This window comes from Melanostigma gelatinosum, assembly GCF_949748355.1.
Source record: "Melanostigma gelatinosum genome assembly, chromosome: 11".
Lineage (NCBI taxonomy): Eukaryota > Metazoa > Chordata > Actinopteri > Perciformes > Zoarcidae > Melanostigma > Melanostigma gelatinosum.
Genome location: NC_136644.1, coordinates 7,332,800 through 7,353,508, shown reverse-complemented (window position 1 = coordinate 7,353,508; position 20,709 = coordinate 7,332,800). Strand labels below are relative to the sequence as shown.

At 41.9% G+C, this 20,709-nt stretch overlaps 3 protein-coding genes across 3 annotated transcripts; 2 read left to right on the top strand and 1 right to left on the bottom strand.

The window, feature by feature from the left end:
- The first annotated feature begins 212 nt into the window (after positions 1–212).
- Positions 213–5,483, top strand: ap1m2 (adaptor related protein complex 1 subunit mu 2). Its single transcript, XM_079279227.1, has 12 exons — positions 213–402; positions 1,546–1,702; positions 1,870–1,937; positions 2,065–2,195; positions 2,306–2,453; positions 3,214–3,340; positions 3,430–3,572; positions 3,975–4,046; positions 4,161–4,319; positions 4,522–4,647; positions 5,006–5,081; positions 5,242–5,483. Exons 1-12 carry the CDS (start codon positions 361–363, stop codon positions 5,265–5,267), a joined length of 1,275 nt encoding a protein of 424 aa, XP_079135353.1. The 5' UTR covers positions 213–360; the 3' UTR covers positions 5,268–5,483.
- Positions 5,484–5,904: 421 nt separating this feature from the next.
- cdkn2d (cyclin-dependent kinase inhibitor 2D (p19, inhibits CDK4)) lies at positions 5,905–7,972 on the top strand. The gene is made up of 3 exons (XM_079278200.1): positions 5,905–6,042; positions 6,415–6,573; positions 7,187–7,972. Exons 2-3 carry the CDS (start codon positions 6,433–6,435, stop codon positions 7,538–7,540), a joined length of 495 nt encoding a protein of 164 aa, XP_079134326.1. The 5' UTR covers positions 5,905–6,042; positions 6,415–6,432; the 3' UTR covers positions 7,541–7,972.
- Positions 7,973–11,853: 3,881 nt separating this feature from the next.
- On the bottom strand, positions 11,854–17,369 carry LOC306784722 (volume-regulated anion channel subunit LRRC8C). The gene is made up of 3 exons (XM_079278817.1): positions 17,285–17,369; positions 16,410–16,568; positions 11,854–15,044 (listed from the first exon to the last, which is right to left on the bottom strand). Exons 2-3 carry the CDS (start codon positions 16,548–16,550, stop codon positions 12,753–12,755), a joined length of 2,433 nt encoding a protein of 810 aa, XP_079134943.1. The 5' UTR covers positions 16,551–16,568; positions 17,285–17,369; the 3' UTR covers positions 11,854–12,752.
- Between the last annotated feature and the right edge of the window lie 3,340 nt (positions 17,370–20,709).

The window sequence follows — 20,709 nt, the reverse complement described above, 5'->3', positions numbered from 1 at the left end:
ACTGAGTACTTTTTCAACCAGACGCATCAGTTAACATGAACCAAATAGGAGTCAGCACACACTTTCTGTCCCCGCTATGATTTGTGCGTCTGGGGCGCCCTCTAGCGGATAGACTGAGCAGCACACCCTCCTCCTCCCTCCCCTCCCCTCCGCTCAGGTGAATGTTTCACCTGCGTCTAATGACGCCGCGACACCCTGAGGAAAAAGAAACGGAGGAGTCCATGATCACATCAGGCTGATGAATGTCTGTAGTTTTTCATGGCAACACGAACTTCAAAGCAGTGAAGACTCGAGTTGAACTTTAATCGGAGTTTGTGTGCTTTTGTAGACTCGCGCGTTCACCTGTGGGTGGAAAACACGATGTCTTCCTCCGCTATATTTGTGCTGGATCTGAAGGGGAAGGTAAGATGAATGCCCGAGCTGATTGTAGACGCTGATTATTGCGTCTTTTCGGCGACACAAGTTATAAACCACCGAATTTACTCCTACTACGGGCTGTTTGGTTACCGTTTTTAACTGTTGCTTTAACTGTTAAACATTAACGGCGCTTGCCTCGTTAAAAATTAATAAAGGACCTGCGACACATTCATTCATCGGCCTTTTCCGCTTTACTTCCGGATGCATGTCAGTGGAAATACACGCTGCAGCCTTGAAAGACTTCAGTGAAAGTGACCATTTGTGTTGCAGCACCTGTAGCCTTCAGTGATGGCATTTGTGGCACCATCTTTTTCTTCTTGTCGTCACAGTGTCTAGGGCACTAACAGCCCTTTGTTTCCAGACACGGGATGCAACCTGACACACAAGTTAGTGTTACTGAACGGAAAAGCATGTGGTTTCGGGTGTGTTGATTGTTCAACAAACACGTGTGACATTAAATATGACTTGATATGACAGTGAGCTGCAGGATGCTATAACTTCAGGTAGTTGTATCTTAAGCAGGTGACAGGTTTGACACATTTTGCAACTCCATCATCCACACCCAAGGGTCTGTAGAACAATTTTATACTGAAACAAACCCACATATTTGATTCACTATCACAATAGAGGAGGAAAAGCAGCAAATCGTGACAACAGAGAAGCAATTACTAGAAACTGTTTGGTGTTTTTCTTTGAAAAATAATTAGGATTTTTCATTTATCAAAGTCCATTAAATAATCAACTGATCAGTTCTGGTGATGAGTTGGGAATCAAATCAATATGGGATGATTCCTAATACCTAGAATCACCTCGTCAGTGTACTCGTGAGAAGAGTCAATCACACTAATATTGTTAATAAAACCTTTTTTTTTTTTACTTTCTTAAGTTAAATATTGTTCCATCAGCAGCCGTCCAGCATCAGGTCGCACATCTCATAATTTACTGTGACAAAATGTTACTTCAAGATCTGCAACATTATTTTTTGTAATTTCTCTCTGAATCTGAGCGTTTTATTTTTCTGTTTTTAAAGTTGCGTCACAAAAGCTGTCTTCTCTGGAACGCTTAAACCATAATTAGTTTAATGTTTGTTGTCTGATCCCCCGTGTGGTGTTATTCTCCCACACTCAGGTGTTGATTTGTCGCAACTACAAAGGCGACGTGGACATGGCGGAGATCGACCACTTCCTGCCTTTACTCATGCAGCACGAAGAGGACGGCCTTCTCTGCCCGGTACTGTCACGCGGCAACGTCCACTTCATGTGGATCAAACACAGCAACCTGTACCGTATCCTTCTGCTAGATGCGCCTTCCATCTGGTTATTGAGAGTCGGGAAGAAATAACGATAAAATCACAGATTGTTGAATTAAATCCTTCAATTTTAAATGTCAGCAAGTGAACAATAGTGCTGATCTTAACTGTGTAGAATACTCCTTGACCTGATCTCTGCACAGTGGTGTCCACGACAAACAAGAACTCCAACGCCTCCCTTGTGTACTCCTTTCTATACAAACTAGTCGAGGTGAGTCATGCTCCTGTATGTGACTTCTAATTGAAATGTTTGCGTGCAGTATTTGTGTGACGAGGCGGTGTTGATGGTGATAATCCACAGTGAAACCACAGATGAGGCTGTTATGTGTATTGTCCAGGTGTTCACAGAGTACTTCAAAGAGCTGGAGGAGGAGAGCATTCAGGATAATTTTGTGGTCGTCTACGAGCTGCTGGATGAGCTGATGGACTTTGGATTCCCTCAGACTACCGACAGCAAGATCCTACAGGAGTGAGGCTTCGCAAGATGCACACGTCATGCGCAGGCGTGCGTAAATATCCCGAGTATCGACAGAGAGCGTGTAGCTGAATCACAGCATCTTCTCTTCACAATCCTCGCAGATACATCACTCAGAAAGGCGCCAAGCTCGAGGTGGGGAAATCCAAGGTGCCGACCACCGTCACCAACGCCGTCTCCTGGAGGTCAGAGGGTATCAAATACAAGAAGAACGAGGTCTTTATTGATGTCATCGAGTCCATCAACGTACTGGTAAGACGCGATGTCGGGCTAATTCTTATTATTTGTGCGAAAATGTGTATCATGTGTGCTGCCCATATCACTTTTACGTCGTTCAAGCTAATTTAGTTTTGCTGTATAGGCCGTAATGGAGCAAGTAGTGCATGCACTTTCTGTGTTTTTTACTGCTTTTGTTACACCTAATCCATTTGCTGCTTCTTATTGAAGTACCTCGAGGAGTGGTGGTAGTGGAGGTACTGCAGTGGCTTCTTCATGTCACAGTACAGGGCGACGATGATATCAATTCATGCTTTTAGTGACGCTGTGCAAACTGATTTTATTGGCGCAGTAAGTCGGGGAAAAGTAGGTTCTGTCGTGTTTACTTATAGCCATAGAGACCTCGGCGCCGTGTGGTAGAGAGTGCACTCGAAGCGAGATGCTTTATGAGTGTCCATCGCACAAAAAACTAACATCTAAAAAATAATGGCCACCTTTTGATGCAAATATGGGTACTAATTTTCATATTATCATTATTATTCAGTGGGTTTTATTCCCCATCTTATGTTATGCAGTCTATTTCATCATTATTTTATCTTGTTATAGCAAGTGTGTTTTATTTCTCCATCATTTTTCTTATTTCACATTTTATTTAATGTTTAATATTAAGTCTATTTCCCCTTTATTGTGCTGCATTTCTTGTATGAAAGGTGCCGTACAAGTATTATTAACAATAATAAATCAGATTGTGATTTTCATTTCAACATTAATTCACCACTGCGTATTGTTTGTTCAGGTGAATGCCAACGGCAATGTGATGAGCAGCGACATCGTGGGCAGCATCAAGCTGAAAACGATGCTCTCTGGGATGCCAGAGCTGCGGCTGGGCCTCAACGACCGAGTGCTCTTCGCTCTCACTGGACGTACGTATACACTGTTGCCTCAGTTATCTAGCCGGATATGTAGATATGTAATTAAATAAATACCACTGACTGTATCGTTATGTGTTCAGGTGACAAGGGAAAGACGGTGGTGATGGAGGACGTGAAGTTCCACCAGTGTGTCCGTCTCTCGCGCTTTGATAGCGATCGAACAATCTCCTTCATTCCTCCAGACGGGGAGTCTGAACTCATGTCGTACCGCATCAACACCCACGTTAGTCCAGTTCAGCACCTTGTTATCTGACTAAAACGTTCATATTTGTCACATATTTATGGCTCGCACATTGCATTTGATACACGCTTTAAGCCCTGGAAATGCATGTATGTGTCGACGGTCTGAGTATAATTATTGCTCGTGTCATATTCTACCGGTTAGAAATGGCGATAGATGGATGGATATACACGATTTGTTCATTGTGCAAAAGCACAAATTGTGCAGAAATAATGAGTCAAGTATTGCAGTTCCGAAAGCCTTATTTAGCATTATAGTACTATGCATGTTAACATGATTTAAATGAACATAAATACACTGAATCATTTGCATATGTAACTCAAGAAAGCCTTTTTACGTTGTTTTGAATGTTTATTTAATGACATAATGTTTATTCTCCTCCAGGTGAAGCCTCTGATATGGATTGAATCAGTCATCGAGAAATTCTCTCACAGTAGAGTGGAGATCATGGTTAAGGTACTGACCGACAGTATTGGAAATGTTCTTTAGAAAACTGCACAAAAGTATTGAAGCAAAGATTCTCCATACCATGAACTAGCTTTTACAGTCACCGTTGTGTTGTATTTTTAGGCGAAGGGGCAATTTAAAAAACAGTCTGTGGCAAATAACGTGGAGGTGAGGGTCCCCGTCCCCAGTGATGCCGACTCACCCAAGTTCAAAACCAGCACCGGCAATGCCAAATATGTGCCCGAGAAGAACATGGTGGTGTGGACCATCAAGTCTTTCCCTGTAAGAAATTAACTCATTATGTACCATTTTAAAGCAAAGGCTTTGACTTCGAGTTGTATTACTTTCTTTAAGGTATTATTGCAGTTGATGTTCTGATGAAAGATTAGAACTTGTTTTGTATTTAACTCTTTGTCTGTCTTCTTGTCTGTCCATCTCTCTGCATGTCTGTCTAATGCATTTCTCTGTGTGTGCATCCATCCAGGGAGGTAAAGAGTTTCTAATGAGAGCTCATTTTGGTCTGCCGAGTGTGGAGAACAATGAGCTTGAGGGCAAACCTCCCATTACCGTCAAATTTGAGATCCCATACTTCACAGTCTCAGGAATACAGGTGTGTGTGTGTATTTGTACAGAGTCTCTCCTTTGATGTCAAACAATCCCAAAATTTAGCCTGTGGTAGTATGAGTCAAGTCCACCTGTGAACAGAAGACATTTATACTGGATCTGGAGCCTGTCAGAGCATGATGTATCGTGTTTATATATCGATATGTACAATTATAAAACTCAGTCACCTGAGAAGATCACAGCTTTGCATAGGGGCGTTTACAACCTGTGCATAGTCAAGTCATGTCCTGTTACAGCTGATATTGTGTGCTCAGACTGGAAAACTGGTTCTAATTTGAATTCCCGATGCACATTAATGTGTCTTGCCTCAACACGATTGTGTCTCCCTCACTCTTTTTCACCAGGTGCGATACATGAAGATCATTGAGAAAAGTGGTTACCAGGCTTTACCGTGGGTCCGGTACATTACACAGAGTGGAGGTAGCCTTCATTCATATTTTTCCATTAGACCTCAATACGACTTACTGTTTTCAGAACGTACTATACTATTAAAGCAAGTGGTCAGATACACATGGATGTGGAAATTGAATCATATTTCACTTTTATAATTCCGCCTTACATTTGTTCTCTTTGTATTTAGACTACCAGCTGAGGAGCAATGTGTAAAGCCTGCTGTATCCCACCAGGACCTCCAGAGGAACATCAATACTGACCACTGGACTGAAAGAATGTCTTGAAATTTCACCTACTCTATTTAATGCCAGCAATCTTGTTTTATGAAGTCTGTGTGCAATTTGATTTTAATGTTTATATTGTAGGATCACTGCAGATTATTTGAATGCTTAATGAAATTATTCCTTTAATAAACAATTTGGCATTTGTGACCTTTGTATTTTCATTGTTCCCCTTTTGTTTTTCTCATTAGTTTGCCATGCCATATATGGACTGATTTTGTCATCAGACTGTAGTCATACATTGTGCAATCACAGTCACGAAAATCCGCCTAAAATGAAAAACTTACACGCGCCTTTTTTCACATTTGCCTCTGGAGAAGTACAACCACAGGTCAGAAATGTGAATGAACTGCCATTTGAAGACATCAACGTATACACATCGCCCGCTTTCTCCGCTACGTGTTCTGATTGGTCGACTGCTGCTGTTACCACAGTGATAGTGTAGTAAAATAGTTGTAGCCCCGCCTCTTATACCATATATGGAAGAGCAACACCCTCTCGGCGAGCTGTGATTGGTCAGCATGTGTTCTCTCCAATGTTTGTAAATTGTAGTCTGGAGACACCGCTGTGTAGATCTCAGCGCGCAAATGTATTTTCTAATGTTGATCAACTTTCCCAGTTTGGATTTTATTTAAAAACTACCGGTTCTAAGAAACAGCGGGATTGAAGAGCATTGCGACGTTGTGGATATTAAGGAACCGAACGAGGTAGCGTGATGCTTAAAAGCTCCATAGTTTGTCTCTATTTGTAAGTGTTAGCGGTTAGCCTGTATGCTAATTGTTTGTGTGATTCAGTAGAGGTGACTTGTCTCTCTCTCCCGGTGAAGCTAATGTGTTCACAGAGCTCTGGTGTTAAAAGGCACGGTTTGTAAAACGAGCTGATGTAACATTATGCTAGCGTAGTCAGATAACATGGCGTCAACTGAAGCTTACGTTAGCCCGGATGCTGTAGTAGCTAGCTAGCGATGCCTTCCTGAATCCCGACTTAACGTTACCTCTACATTATTACACATTCATTGCCAACATGAGGAGCCCTTGGCTGACTTTCGGTCTAACTGTTGTACATCTCCCACCGACCAGGCCTAAAGAGAGACTATAATGGTCCTGAGTCAGATGGATGCCGGTAAAGCTTTGACGTCGGCAGCAGCCAAAGGGAATACGAGCGAGGTGCAGAGGATCCTGGAGGAATGCAGAGTGCACCCCGATACTCTCAATGAGTTCGGTAAGACTGCGCTACAGGTGAGTACCAAAACCCCAGAAACGTCGAGACCGGTTTCATATTTACGGAGGTAACGTTATTAACTCCATAAATACATGTTCTGTAGCAATAACTAAGAGCAAGTGGTTCGTTGGTTGAGACTCATCTCCTGTCCTCGTGACATAACATTACATATGGCTGCCTTGGATTTTTACCTGTTATGAATATGTTATAACACCGTGTATTAAGACGGTCTGTTTTATTTTAGAATATATATATATATATATATTGCTGTCACCCAAATCCCAGTCTTTTAGAGGCTGTATTTGTGGTGCTGTCTAACTGTGTTATAATGAGAGGACACTAAAGAGTAAGGCTGTGATTAACAATGGTTTCCTCTTACCTTTTAGTCTCTTGATTAACTTTTGAAAAGTTTAGTTTATAAAATGTCAGAAATAGAGAGAATCATCCATACAGATTCCCAGACCCCGAAGCAACAGTCCAAACCCCAAAGACATTGAATTTACAATAAAGTGACAACTGATTGTATAAAGATGGCTGTAATGTCATTAAAGTGTTTTATATTCTCATTAACACAGTTACTGTATTGAATTGACTGCGCTCTCTTCCGCTCTCCTCCGATATCTCCTGCAGGTGATGATGATGGGGAACTCCAAGATCGCCAGTTTGCTGTTAGAAAAGGGAGCAGACGCCAACATCCAGGACAAACACGGGATAGCGCCTGTCCACGATGCGGCCCGAACCGGATTCCCGGACACTCTGCAGGTTCTGGTGGAGTACGGTGCTTCGGTAAACCTCCCGGACCAGAGCGGCGCCCTGCCTATCCACATTGCCATCCAGGAAGGCCACCTGGATGTTGTGGAGTTCTTGGCACCGCGGTCTGACCTGAAGCACGCCAACAGAAGCGGCCAGACAGCGCTAGACGTGGCCCGGGTCTCATGTGTGCCCGATATGATGGACTTGCTTTTCGCTCACATTCATAGTTAGTCAGAAATCTGGGGGCCTTCTGAGTAACCCCTAATTTGACTTTGTTTTTGCTTCAAACCTGGTGACTTGAATTCATTGCTGTTTAAAGGATTCTTTTTTCTTGTTAATAGTGCCTCAGCATTAATATGTGACACGGGACAGCTGGCAGCTTATATTCAGTGGATGGGTGGCTATATACAGTAGACACCTATTTTGCACAGTGCAATTTAGGCACCTTATATATCTGTTTTCCCTTTTAATTGGGAGTGCACATTTGTAGATAGTTTCCCCAGTGTTTTGTAATTATTGCATTATTTCCATTATGAAACAGTTGAAACCTTATATGTGTTTTTTAAACACTTTTACAAAACTTGATGTGGTGCACCCTGATTGCTTTTCATAGTTTTGTTTCTATTAATTAGATGTACTTATGAATTAGATGTTGAATTTACTCTTATTTATTGTTGGAATAGGACTGAATATTCCCGTGACTTTGTAAATAGCAACTTTTATTGTGATTTGTTAAAATGTTATTTATATAAATAATTTTAAAACAAAAGTGAGATTTATTCACTTTGCTATTTGAAGAAGCAAACACAAAATAAAGTGTTGAACTTGAAGTCTTGAAGTTGGTTTTCATTCTATACCGTGTGGTGTTTTAGCTAACAGGAAGTTGTAAATTAGACCTAAAGTTGTTCTTTTCCCCCACATTTATTTTATTCCTGGCGGTGTGGAGAAGGCTTTGAAGCAGCATTCAAACCATTACGGCGGGCAGTGTTTCCCAACCTCACGATGGGGCCGCAACACGATCGTGATTGACGAGATATGAAAGATGACAAAAAATCACATTCTGCGACATATATGTGTGTTTTCTGACTTCTTTTTAACTGGCGCTTTTTCTTGGGAAATACAGGAAAGTTTAACCTCTTCTGTCCTATAATAAACATTTAAATGTAAATAAGCACAGGTGGTGCTGCTCACAACTCAATGACGTGTTTGCAACCAGGGGCCCCCAAGTAGCTTTGTTTTCAGGTGTCGGAAGGCCAAAAGGTTGGGAACCCCTGACTGACTTTAAGTCTTTACCGACTTAAAGATTCTATCAGAAATACTTCTAGCAATTAGATCCAAACAAACACTTGAAGTATAAAATCAATTTATGAAAACTGTCCTTCCTTAAACACATTTTCCTTTACATTTTTAATAATCTACTCTACCTGTAGATCAAGAGTGTGCTCTCTGTGATTGTGTTAACTCCATGTATCCTCAAGTGTTGAGCACTTCCCCAAGGTGATTGATCAAGGGCATTTACAATACCTGCCCACTGGAATGCACTGCGCAGTGAACACCCTCAAAGGTCGCGCAGATAGCTGGATTAAAACTGGAGATGAATGAGGGCCCTGTTGTGTTGAGGCTGGTAGGTAACGGTGGCACAGTTTGCTGATGTTTGTGGGGGCTGCAATATAGCACAATGGGCATTTTGTTTGCTTGTGTGCCATGAGCCAACTCCACCAGCCGAGGAGTGAGATGCAGTTCAGCTGCTGTGCTGCTGGGCCGCTGTGTGGCGACCACGCATGCTACTGTGGTTACTGTTTACGTGTGTGCCATGTGCACTCCTCACAAATAGATTTGACAAACAATTGCGGCGGAAAGTAACATTACTCTAGGACACCTTAAGTACCATTTTGAAGTACTTGTACTTTCCTTGAGTATTTCCATATTGTGCAATTCATTACTTCAATTGCAGAAGGAAATATTGTACTTTTCACTCGAATGCATTTTTTTTTTACACAGACTACGTAATCAGCTTATGAGATATGACTAATGGTTATACTTTTATTAAGTACCCTGGAAAACATGAAGTTCAATTGGGCTCATTGAAAATATCCTTATACATTAATAATAATATAACACTCCATGGTCCTATATTTCTGCCTTATGAGTACGTTGTTTGATACTTTTTGTACATTCAGCATATTATACCTTTGTACTTTTTGGTAAAAGTTTGATTACAAGACTTCTATGGAGTATTCTTTTTACAGTGTTGCTACTTATACGTTCAAATCCTGTTTCCACCACTGCAGTCTGCATTACTCATGTTTTTCACCTTCCTGTTTCAGATTTACATAGTGATGGACGCCAGCAGGGAGCTGCACGGTCCAGCCAGCCACAGTATTTGACTTTTGGGCATTGAACAACTCTACTGGAGCAGCTCAAGTTTAAATGCCCAATGAATGTACTTCAGCAGTAGTTGTTGAGGAGTCATTTCCCTTCTGTAATAAAGACACACAACTATGAATCTTATATACACACATATAAAACAGTTGTGATAGTGTCAGACCGACCTGCCTCCAGCCACTCGGTAGAGCTACCTTACTTCACTATTGTGAGTGTGTTGCTGCATGTGCAGATAGTCCCTGTATGAACACTGTTGTGGTTTGTTTGTTCTGCAGGTTGGGAGGGTTACAGTAACAGTTGACGAGTTTGCAAAAATAAGTACAAAAGAAAAAAGTCTCAGCCTTACACTCATACACATAGATGTGTGGGAATGCATGATGATGACAACACTGAGGGGGAGTACGGTATGAATAACACAAAGGAGTTAACTGTTGAACACACCCAGTTGATGGAGTGGGTGTCAGTGGTGATAGTTTCTTTTTTTATTCTTAGACCCCCCTCATTCAAAAGGAAGCCCCTTAACCTCCCCTTTAGAGCTGCATTAATAAGTAAATTTTCAACTTTTTCAAGCAAAAATGTCAAAGATTTGCAGCTTTTCTTCATCTTACTGTCTAATAAAAATGATTCTCTTTGGCTGGTAGACCGTTAGTCGAACACAAGACATTTCAAGACATCACCATGGGCTGTTTTGTGTTTTCTAGACGTAACGGTTAATCAAGAAGATAACCTGCAAATTAATAGAGAATGAAAATGATGAATTAGTTGCGTCTCCCACGCTCTGTCATCATAGTAAAAGTAATTAAAGGGTTAAGAGGTGAAGGATAGGTTTTTTATATTGTCTTAAAGGTGCAGTGTGTAGGATTTGGAGACCCCCTTAAATGCTACACACTGTTTCTTTAATACTCACAATACGCACATACAGTGAAAGAGTTGTTGGTGTAATATAACTACAATGTAAGAAAACGGGGAAAAACTCAACGGTCCTCTTTTTATGTAAGAATGCATTTTGACGTTGAGCAAAGGATAATATGTCAGTCTTTTTAGTCTGAAATGACCTCTTCTTGCTCTCCCACTTGACTGTTTTTCTTTTCTCTTCACGGCTCATGCCGACAGGAGCAATAATCAGTGACCAATAACCTGTTAATGTCTGCAGTGGTATGCTTGTGTTGTATAAAGATACAACACAACATCCAAATCCTTTCAGCTGCATAGAGTTCTCCTTCATGGGTGTTTAAGTTTAACAAGCAAGATAATCACTCAGTGGTAAAACAATATGAAGCGTTTGATGAGTTGTGAACTTTGACACCACTTTACTGTCATACTGAAAACTTGTGGTGAAATGAGAGACGGTGAGTCACTGTAAAACTGTCCACCCTTCAACTCAGTTCATCAAGCTGCAGGGAATCACTGCACCTGCAGAAAAACAACATCCGGACATTTCAGACCTTAAATCAGAGCTTCTCAAGGCAGTAAGGAGCTTCCCCATCTGATTTTAAAATGTAAATACTGCATCAGTAAAGGCAGACGTAAAAGGCACACTCCACAAGTATGACTCTGGCACCATTTCAGACTCAAGTCTGACTGAAGATATCACCTCTGACAACTTAAAGCAACGCTCCTGGAGACATAACATGTTGTTGTTTCCAGCCAAGCCTTAGTCACAGTGATACTATCTCATCTGTTTGGGTTAATGCTGGTGACACACTTGGCTGCCGCCTTCAGAGAGGAAAATACATAAACAAATGATTGACAAAGCATTATGACATTAGCAGCTTCTTTTTTTTTGGGGGGGGGGGGTCACATTTCAGTGCGGTACTCTGCTGAAATCCAACTAAATGATAAAATATTGACAAAACGAACATAATTCTTTCTTACGACCTTTTGGAGCGGTGTAGGCAGTGTATTCACTGAGGTATGTCTGTAAAATGACTGACAGGATCCCATTTTGTTGCCATGCAAGCCAGGACATGACAGTGCCGCAGGTTCAGGCGGAAAAGTGTATGCTGAGGCACAGAAGTACACAGAGGGAACAAGGGCGGGAAACAAATAAAGAACACTGGAAGAAACAGAGTGTGCACTTGTTTGTTTAATAGACTGAGCAGAGTAAACTCCAACTGAAAGCACTTAATGTATCCTTCATCCTAAAACTACACGCGAGCAGCTACAGTGACCTCCAGTTTAGCAGCCTTTAAGTCATTTCATTGGCTTGCGTCAGTGTGTTCAAAAGGCACTGTAATTGTATTTGGGCCAGAGTGTGATGTTCAGAATATGCAATCAGGTAAACATTGTATTTTTAGGTCACATTTACATCTCACTGTTTAAGTTCCAGCTGCTGAACAGGAAATCATTCTTAATATAATGAAACAGAGAAACAGAGCACTCAATCACTCATCCAAACGGTATTTTAAAAGACAGCAGTTTCATTATATTTCTCTCCGTTAATTATTGTACCACTGAATATCTTGCCGACTTGACTTCTGATTTATGATCCCACGAATGATTCCAGTCTTCTCTGTTCGACTGAATGTCTAAACAGAGAGATGAATACCTATTATTCTGCTACTGAAAGGCTATTTCTCCCTCCACTTGTTCAGAGTCTGAAAGGGGAGCAACATGAGCCACCGCACTGTGGGAAACACCTCCTCATGCCGCGCAAACCTGTCCAACGGGATACGGCACGGTTACAAATCCCATGACTTGTGCTCTGAAGAATCCACAACATATTCAGTGAACAGAGAAGACACTATTTTATTCATGTAAAGTGTTGAGCCCTTGTCTCGTCAACAGTATAAAAAAAGGCATCGTTATGGTTGATTTTTCACTCATTGACACACATTTGAATGCACATTTCACGATGACTGGTTTTATAGATGTGTTTTATAGTGTTTGGTTGTCCTTTCATGGTCAATCATGGTTATGGTTTCTCTTTTTATGCTGTTTTATATGAGATATTCCACCTAGTGGCATGGATCAATACTCTGTTAATGCTCTGTTTTCAGACCACCATAGACCACCATACACTGAAGATGAGTCAGCAAAAGCCCATAGCTCCACAAACTCAGCGATTCGTCAACTTGCTTCGTACATCTGATGGCAGCAGATCCAGCAGGTTGTCCTCCGCTATCAGTCCGCTGAGATTCAGCAGGGGACAGTTCCCTATCTCCACAGGTAGAGACTCCAGACGGTTCCCTTTAACCTCCAGCCGGACCAGCTGGGCCAGGCTGGCCACTCTGGAGCTGAGATCCGACAGGCAGTTGTTTCCGAGAGCCAACGTCTTTAGCCTTTTACAGGAGAACAGCTCCTCTGGCAGCATCTCTAGGGAGTTGAAAGCAGCGGAGAAGAACTGGAGGCCCTGCAGGATGCCCACCTCAGGAGGAAGAGTGGTGAGCTGGTTGTGGGAGACATCGAGGTGCCTGAGTTTGGTGCAGTAAAACAGCCGAGAGGGAAGCTTTCGTAGCTTGTTCCAGCTAACGTCCAGCGTCTCCAGGGTGTGCAGCTTACTGATGTGGTCAGGGATGTAAGTGATTTTGTTGTGCCACAGTTTTAGTGTCACCAATCGGTGGCAGTGCTGCAAGCTCAGGATCTCCTCCACAGTGGTGAGTTTGTTTTCCTTCAGGTCCAACTCCTGCAGATTGCTCAGGCTGAAGACGGCACTTGGGATGCGCTCCAGCGTGCAGTCCACCAGCTCCAGCGAGACTACGTTGGTTAACTTCTTCAGGCTGCTAAAAGCTTGGAGCTTGACGCCTTCGTTATAGATGCACAACCGCTGCAGCTGCAACGCAACATCCACTACGCTGGGTGGGATCTTAGTAAGGTTGGAGCGGATATCGAGGACTCTCAGAGCTCTAAGCTGACGAAGAGATTCCAGGGTGGCACTTTTGGACACCTCACTGACTAAAGGACCACACAGGTGTAACTCCTCCAAGCTATGCAGGGTGTACATCCACATAGGCACCTCTTCTAAACTTTCAAAATGTAGACACAGGACCTTTAAATGTGCCTTGAGGTGGTTCAGGGCAGAAAGCTGGAGCTTTGCAGGGCAGAAGACCAGCGATAACTCCCGAAGAGAGTCCAGCTTTGCTACACTAGCTGGGATGATGACATTATTGACTTGCTCCAGTTTAAGCGATTCCACTTCAGGAATCTCAAAGACGGTGTCGGGGAGCCCCGGCAACATGGAAAGGTGGAGCTCCAACCGGTTGCTGGAGTTCCTGGCGAGGCGGGTACGCAGCTTTTTGGCGGTCCACACGAAGTTGAGGTTGACCTGATGGAGATGGCTCTCGCTGACCTCGGAAAGAAAGACGGCAAATCTCTTAGAGTACAGAGCATCATATTGGTCCACCAGGTGCAGGAGGAACGCAAAGTCGTTCTTCACATCCGGTATGTCGTTGATGCCCGTCTCCAGTCGGACCTGCTCAAAGGAGTACTCCTTCAGAGGTCTATGAAACTGCCAGTAGAGGGTGTAGATGCACAGAACTCCGTACACTCCCACGAAGCAGATATAGCAGTAGGCAAGCTTGGAGAAAAGATGGGCTTTGGTGTGGTTACAGCAATAGATATCAAAACCAGTCAGCTCAGGAGGAACATGACAGCGCACTATTATCTCGATGTTCGGTACCAGCACCGCCGTGTAGATAATGATTACAAGGAACTTGAAAACTTTCAGTGACGTTTGCAGCACATACATGACATACAAGATGTCTGCTTCCTCTACATGAGTTCTGAACTTCTTCACCTTTTCAAACAGAGCTTTGGCCTGCTCTCCCTCCTTCTTATCCAAGACGGAGGGGGCCGACTGAAGCTCCGGGTTTTTCTTTTCTGGGTTAGACTTGACAGACGAGGAGCGAAGAAGCAGTCCCGTAGTCTCCTCGTCATCTGCTCTTTGATCCGTGGAATCTTTTGACATGGTGTTCCTCCTCCAACTAACCAGCTTCTCCTCTCCTCTTTCCTCAGAGACCTCACTCAGGGCCCTCGTGGTCCAGGGAGAATCGAAGCACTTCCCAAGGATGGTAACAAACAGGTCAAGTTTAGAAGACGTCCCGGGGAACTTGAACCAGAAGCTGCTCGCTACCATGAAGATCATAGTGTGGATCACAACGAGGTACGGGAAGAACTTTGCAAACCAGTGGACAAACTTCTCGTAGCAATAGTGGTTGACAAACACATACTGGGGGATTTCCAGGTTGTTCCTGCGACCAAACACCTCCACGATGACGGGCTTTTCAGGTAGGACCAATGGGTGCTGTGACGTCTCGTTGTCCCTGTAGGTCTGGATGTAGTTGCAGTTGACTGCTTCAGGCGTCTTGCTGGTGTAGGGGGTGGGCAGGCAAGAAATCTTGTCTTGGGTGAGCTGTGGAAGATAGATGAATGAAAAATTTGCTCCATATAAACCATATGTAACCCTAACCTTAGCCATGATAAAAGTATATCTGAGGCCTTGTTCACACGTACACAGGTATTTTTTGTAAACGGGGGTTTCCTCCTTCGTTCTCCAACAAAAACACTTTGGAGTGTCAGATAATGTAGCAGTGACCTGCACTGAGCATGCTGACACCTCTGTTCCTCAATATAGTGGAAGAGTAACTGCACATTTATGTGTAGACATGTCAAGACCTGTTAGCAAGGTTATTTAGCCACGTGCGCTATTCCGGGATGTATTTATTGCCGCCGTTGCGCGACATGTCGCCTCATGAATGACGCCTCACAACAGAGAAAACAGGGCACACGCTTGAACCTTTACAAGCTCAGTTTTCCCTTTCTCCACTGAAAACGTAGTTTCTGAAAATGTTCGGGCTGGTTAGAGTTTTACAAACGCTCTGTTGTTTCCCAAAACACCTGTGCACGTGTGAACTAATGGACAACAACAAGATCTCTGTGTGTTCCACCATCTTAAATTTTTTTGTAACATTTCAAAATGTTGATGTGTATTGAAACTGCTAAATACTAACAGGTGGCAAATTAAAGATACAACTTGAAAACCAGCACGGAAAGAAAATTAAAAAATTTCAATTTTGGTCCTGAAACTGTTCAAAAAGAGGGAATATCCTTTGAAAGAATGTCACCCGCCTGTATTTCGTGTCCGAAAAAGTTTATTGCATTTGTTTTTTGCGGTTGATTAACATACATTTGGTGCTGTAGTGAGTATACAGAGCAGCTGGACGGTGTATGATTGATTTAAATCACAATACATATGTTCATAGTAATGAATAAAGCAGGACAATTAACTGTCTCCATACTTTTGTTCCTTAAAACAGCAGCACAGACACCTTTCTCACTGTCTACAGGGAGACAGGGTGTAAATGAAACAAATAAATAAGAAGCAGAACTTATCTTTATTTCATTACATGTTATTTAATTTGCTTTCCTTCTGTGCTAGTTCTAATGTGACACAGAAATGATAATCAGGTGGTGAGAGACGCATTAAAAGTTAGTGGTCTGAATCTGCAGTTTTCAGGTGAGACACGTTAAATCAATTTGACTGTGGTTTTGCATGACTTGGAAGTCAGATAGTGTAGGAATTAAACAGAGAGGAGGGTGTGTGGGAACAAAAACATCCTGTGATATTCCACAGTAGATACAAATAATGCAAACGTTTTACCCTCATCTTGCAGAATCTTAGATTAGGTAAGTAATAAGTATGTTTCTAAATCGGTGTAATCATGTAAGGATTAATGAGCATATGATCACAAAGTGTCTGGTTTGTAGGTGCCCTCACCTGCAAGGTGCATCCAAAGACGCCAATCATCAGCATAGCAACGCACAGGTACTCTGAGAAAACATCCCACCACGGTTTCAGGACCCGATACTTTGAGTTCTGCTCCGCGCCGAAGTTTCTGAATTCCCCCACTGGGATCATCCTGGCTGCTGCTCCACACTGATGAAATAAAAGAGCGACGGTCAACACCGAGGCTAAAATTCACTTTCAAAACATTGCAGTCTCTGGAGGACAATTTTTGAAATGATATGACACAAAAAGACTGATGATGTACCAACACAAAACACGCAGGACTGTGGGTACAAGCTATAGGCATCGCTGGCCTTGAATGAATGATCGTGGGCGGATTTAAAGTGGATAAACTAGTTTGACAACAACGTCAACAGAAAGGAACTCCTTCTTATGGCAAGGGTTGAGGTCATTGTTTTTCAATAGGCCTACTTTTCCCTGATACTTATAAAGTGATAGGGTAAAGACTACATGCTCTACCCCTGTAATAATACCAATAAATCCACATTTGTTTTTGAGCCTTTTTAGTTTCTGAAGAAATATGACACTTGGCAACAAAACAAATAGACAAAGCATTGCAGCAGACCATGCCAAACATTTAGTGGGACTTAAATCGTATTTATAAACGACGTTTTTTGTTTAGTTTATAATTATGAAAAAGTGGTTTCGAAATCACATCATGTCAGATACGCTACTGGACGTCATAGCTGCAAAACCACAAGAAACTTGATTGTTACACGTTCATAACCGTCCATCAACTTTCATATCTTAAAAATAGTTTCAGTTCATCTCGACAGGATCAGAATAACAGTTAAGTAAAATAAAAAACGGTCGTTTTCAGCTTTAACCAGGTGAATTTCACATACCTGCTGCGTCCGAGGAGGATCCACTAGTGTCCGGTGGGAGCCGGGAGCCGATACTCATGTTAAAGACGAGCACACTGACATCAAGTCACCAGGTAACACAAAACATCCGGACAAGATTTTCAAAATAAACCTATTCTTAACACGCAAGTCCAACCCCCTCGAGCGCTAACTTTACAAGCAATGAAGAAAAAGACTTTGGCCCTACTGTAGGCAGGGGCGGACTGGCCATCGGGGATACCGGGGGAATCCCCGGTAGGCCGACGGGGTTTGGGCCGGTCTCTGACATCGCCGGCCCCGACTATATTATATGCTTCACAGAACACGTTCAATTTACTCTACTACCGAAAGTCAATAATCAGTGAAAACTGTATCAACAGTATAGACTGACATTATACTACTCCTCGCGATCCGAGGACGCCATAGCACGGCTGGACACTACGGTGCTTTTAAAAACTTTTCTCCATTACCGCGGTCTGCGCCGTGCGCTCGTGCCGGGCGACGGTCGGGGCGGGGCCGGCGGAGGTGCGAATGGCCGCTGTAGACCGGCGAAATACAGGGGCGGCTCGACTGTCACGGCGTCCATGAATCGAGAAGGACTTCTTACTGGAACTGAAACGATGTACTGGGATTCAATTCTTTGTCAACAAAGAATTTGGTAAGTGACAAACTGCGTTTGTTTTTTTACATCTGCAGTAACGTTTTTATGAATAATATTTGATGGCTCGTGCTCTTGTGTGGTGGAATGCGTGGATCCACTGCAGGTCTGCTGGATTGATGTGCTTTGTTGTCATATGAATATATGTGACTGGTTCTTATGACTTTGTGGCTGTCATTGTGTTAATTACGTTGATTTGACCATGCGTTGTCAGTTATTGACGTAGCGTCCCGTCACGGATTCATGTATCTGCAGCTTGCGTCACTCGCTCGGAGACGAGCCGTTTTGAGTGTGAGCTAGCAGCATGGCACCGGTACCAAAACGTAAATCCTTTAAAGGTGGAGCTGAAAAGCTCAGGGAGAAAAAGAAGAGATATCTGGAGGAAGGTGCATCAAAATATTTAAAAATCTCTGACTTATTTGGGAAACCACCGACTGGTGACAGTGTTATGATGGTAAGTTGTGGCATTGACTTGGCCAATGTTAGCTTGCTTTTCACAGATGAGGTAATGTTCGGCTACAAGCTAGCCTAGCTAACGTTAGCTAGATAAATGATAAATGTCCAAAATTGAGACAGTTATGATCTGGTCAAATAAGCAAGCTGGCGCTGTTCGCATCATCGAGATTATCTAATTTAACATGTTAGCCGTAGTTACTTGCTTACAATCGATGAGCAAGCTATCCATGGTGGTAGTTGTAAAGAGGGCAATCTTATCATTTCTAATAATTTATGTCAAATAATGTTGAAGTTAACCAGCTCTCAACAGCACCTGGAGGCTTTTATGTTGATGGCTACTCAGACAGATGTTTTGCAGATGCTGGACAGTGAGAAAATCATAGACGGTGTTGCAGAAAAGAGTGAGCTGCTGCAAAAACTACTCGTGTAGTGAGGTAATAATAACACATGAGTATACTGATATTGTTTTTTATTACTATGTGACTATAATGCACCTGGGCTGGCAGAGTTAGTTTAGGTTCTGTTACTTAACTTATTGTTTTGTTATGCACCTTCAACACCCCTACACACACACACACACACACACACCCAGCATGCAACACTACTGATACCACTGATGTTCACACCCCATCGTATGTTCTGTTCATTTCAATATAGTTCAAACTAATTCTACCCTCTGATTCCAGTTTCTTTATTGTGTGGTCTTTCTCTGCTGACATTCATTCCTTAAGGCTCTGTAGTTATACGTATAACCATCTGATACTAGCCCAAAGTTCAGCATATTCATCGAGCAAACTACTACCTTGGAGTGTTATTTTATTCAATGTGTCCATCCAGGCAAATTGGTGGATCCAAATGTTATAAAAAAAAACATATATGATGTAATTTCTTTGTAATCATCGAAAATAATGTTAAGTGTATGGGTATTTTTCCAAGTAGGCCACTGACATCGATACGTGCGATGCATTGAGTGGGCCGGTCTGACAGTAAACTCCCGGGCCACTTTTTTCCCCCAGTCCGCCCCTGACTGTAGGCTACTACATTAAAGTATATTTATTCCCCAAATCTCTTCTCACAGCTCATATTACTAGCTGTAATGTCAGCGCTGTGACGTTAACTCTTTTACTTGTTGTACACTTATATTAACACACATTGAAAAGTATGGAAGAAAGAAAAATAATAATTTCACATCTATTAGCCAATGATTTCTTTAGACATCTTCGTGACATACTACACTAGGACTTTACTCTGTGACTTCAATGACAATATCTACTACTTACTATACAATGACATTTTAAGACTGACTTTATCGTGATACATTTTATAATATTTTGTGGTGTACGATAGGTTTAATATGCAATATAGTTGAATGTTTTTATGACAAATATATTTCATGATTTTCTAAAAGATTTTAATTTGGGATGTTTTATGACATACGCTTTTACGTCATTTTATGGCACTTTACTTTTTTATATTATATATTTTTTAAATTAAGTACTATATAATGACTTATTTATAATAATCTACGGTATACACTGACTTCTCAGATATTTCACTCGAATTTTCAATAAACTATACCGCCTTTTTCATGACTTTTTGCAAAATACTATAGGACTTTTATCATTATTTTTGAAATACTACACTGACTTTTACAACATACTATACGCTTTTATTACTTTTTCCAACATACTATGACTTTTTTGATATACTATACTTATGTTACCTTTTTAACATAGTGGCTCCTTTTTTTTTTTTTTTTTTTACTGTTTTCGACTTATAATACTAAGTCCTTTTAATGATTTTTTTTCAATAAACATTGCCATCACTTTTTCATGAATTCTTTCGACATGCTATATTTATTTCGACGTGCTGTCTCACACACGTGCATGAAGTTGTCTGCAGCAGGTGCTGATTGGAGGGTCATCAGCTGTATGAGCCACACCAGAGTCAGTGAGTCTGCTGAATTAAGGTATATAGATTTACAACATGAATTGATTTCTGTGAAATATTTAATATAAAGCATCCAGCTGAAAGATATTAAAAGAACATCTTTCCCTATATGACACAGTTACATCTCAAACTGTTTAAATACCGGTCCTCGGTTGAGGTCTTTCAATGTTTGACAGGATTATGTCTTGATCATCTTTTAATTAAACAAATTAAGAAAGTTTTTCCCTTGGAGAACTTAATATTTGTCTATATCCACCTTTCAGGTTTGGTACGAAAATGAGATGTGTTGACAGCAAACATGGGTGGTTGACTAACGGCACCCTTGACACAGGTTTACTCAATGGAACACAAAATAAAAAACCCA

Excerpts from the sequence above, each read along its gene's own strand:
- ap1m2 (XM_079279227.1), top strand. The coding sequence starts at position 361 with ATGTCTTCCTCCGCTATATTTGTGCTGGATCTGAAGGGGAAG. Across the intron at positions 2,196-2,305 it reads GACAGCAAGATCCTACAGGA|ATACATCACTCAGAAAGGCG; the intron begins GTGAGGCTTCGC and ends CAATCCTCGCAG. Across the intron at positions 3,341-3,429 it reads GCTCTTCGCTCTCACTGGAC|GTGACAAGGGAAAGACGGTG; the intron begins GTACGTATACAC and ends TTATGTGTTCAG.
- cdkn2d (XM_079278200.1), top strand. The coding sequence starts at position 6,433 with ATGGTCCTGAGTCAGATGGATGCCGGTAAAGCTTTGACGTCGGCAGCA. Across the intron at positions 6,574-7,186 it reads TCGGTAAGACTGCGCTACAG|GTGATGATGATGGGGAACTC; the intron begins GTGAGTACCAAA and ends TATCTCCTGCAG.
- LOC306784722 (XM_079278817.1), bottom strand. The coding sequence starts at position 16,550 with ATGATCCCAGTGGGGGAATTCAGAAACTTCGGCGCGGAGCAGAACTCA. Across the intron at positions 15,045-16,409 it reads TCTTTGGATGCACCTTGCAG|CTCACCCAAGACAAGATTTC; the intron begins GTGAGGGCACCT and ends TATCTTCCACAG.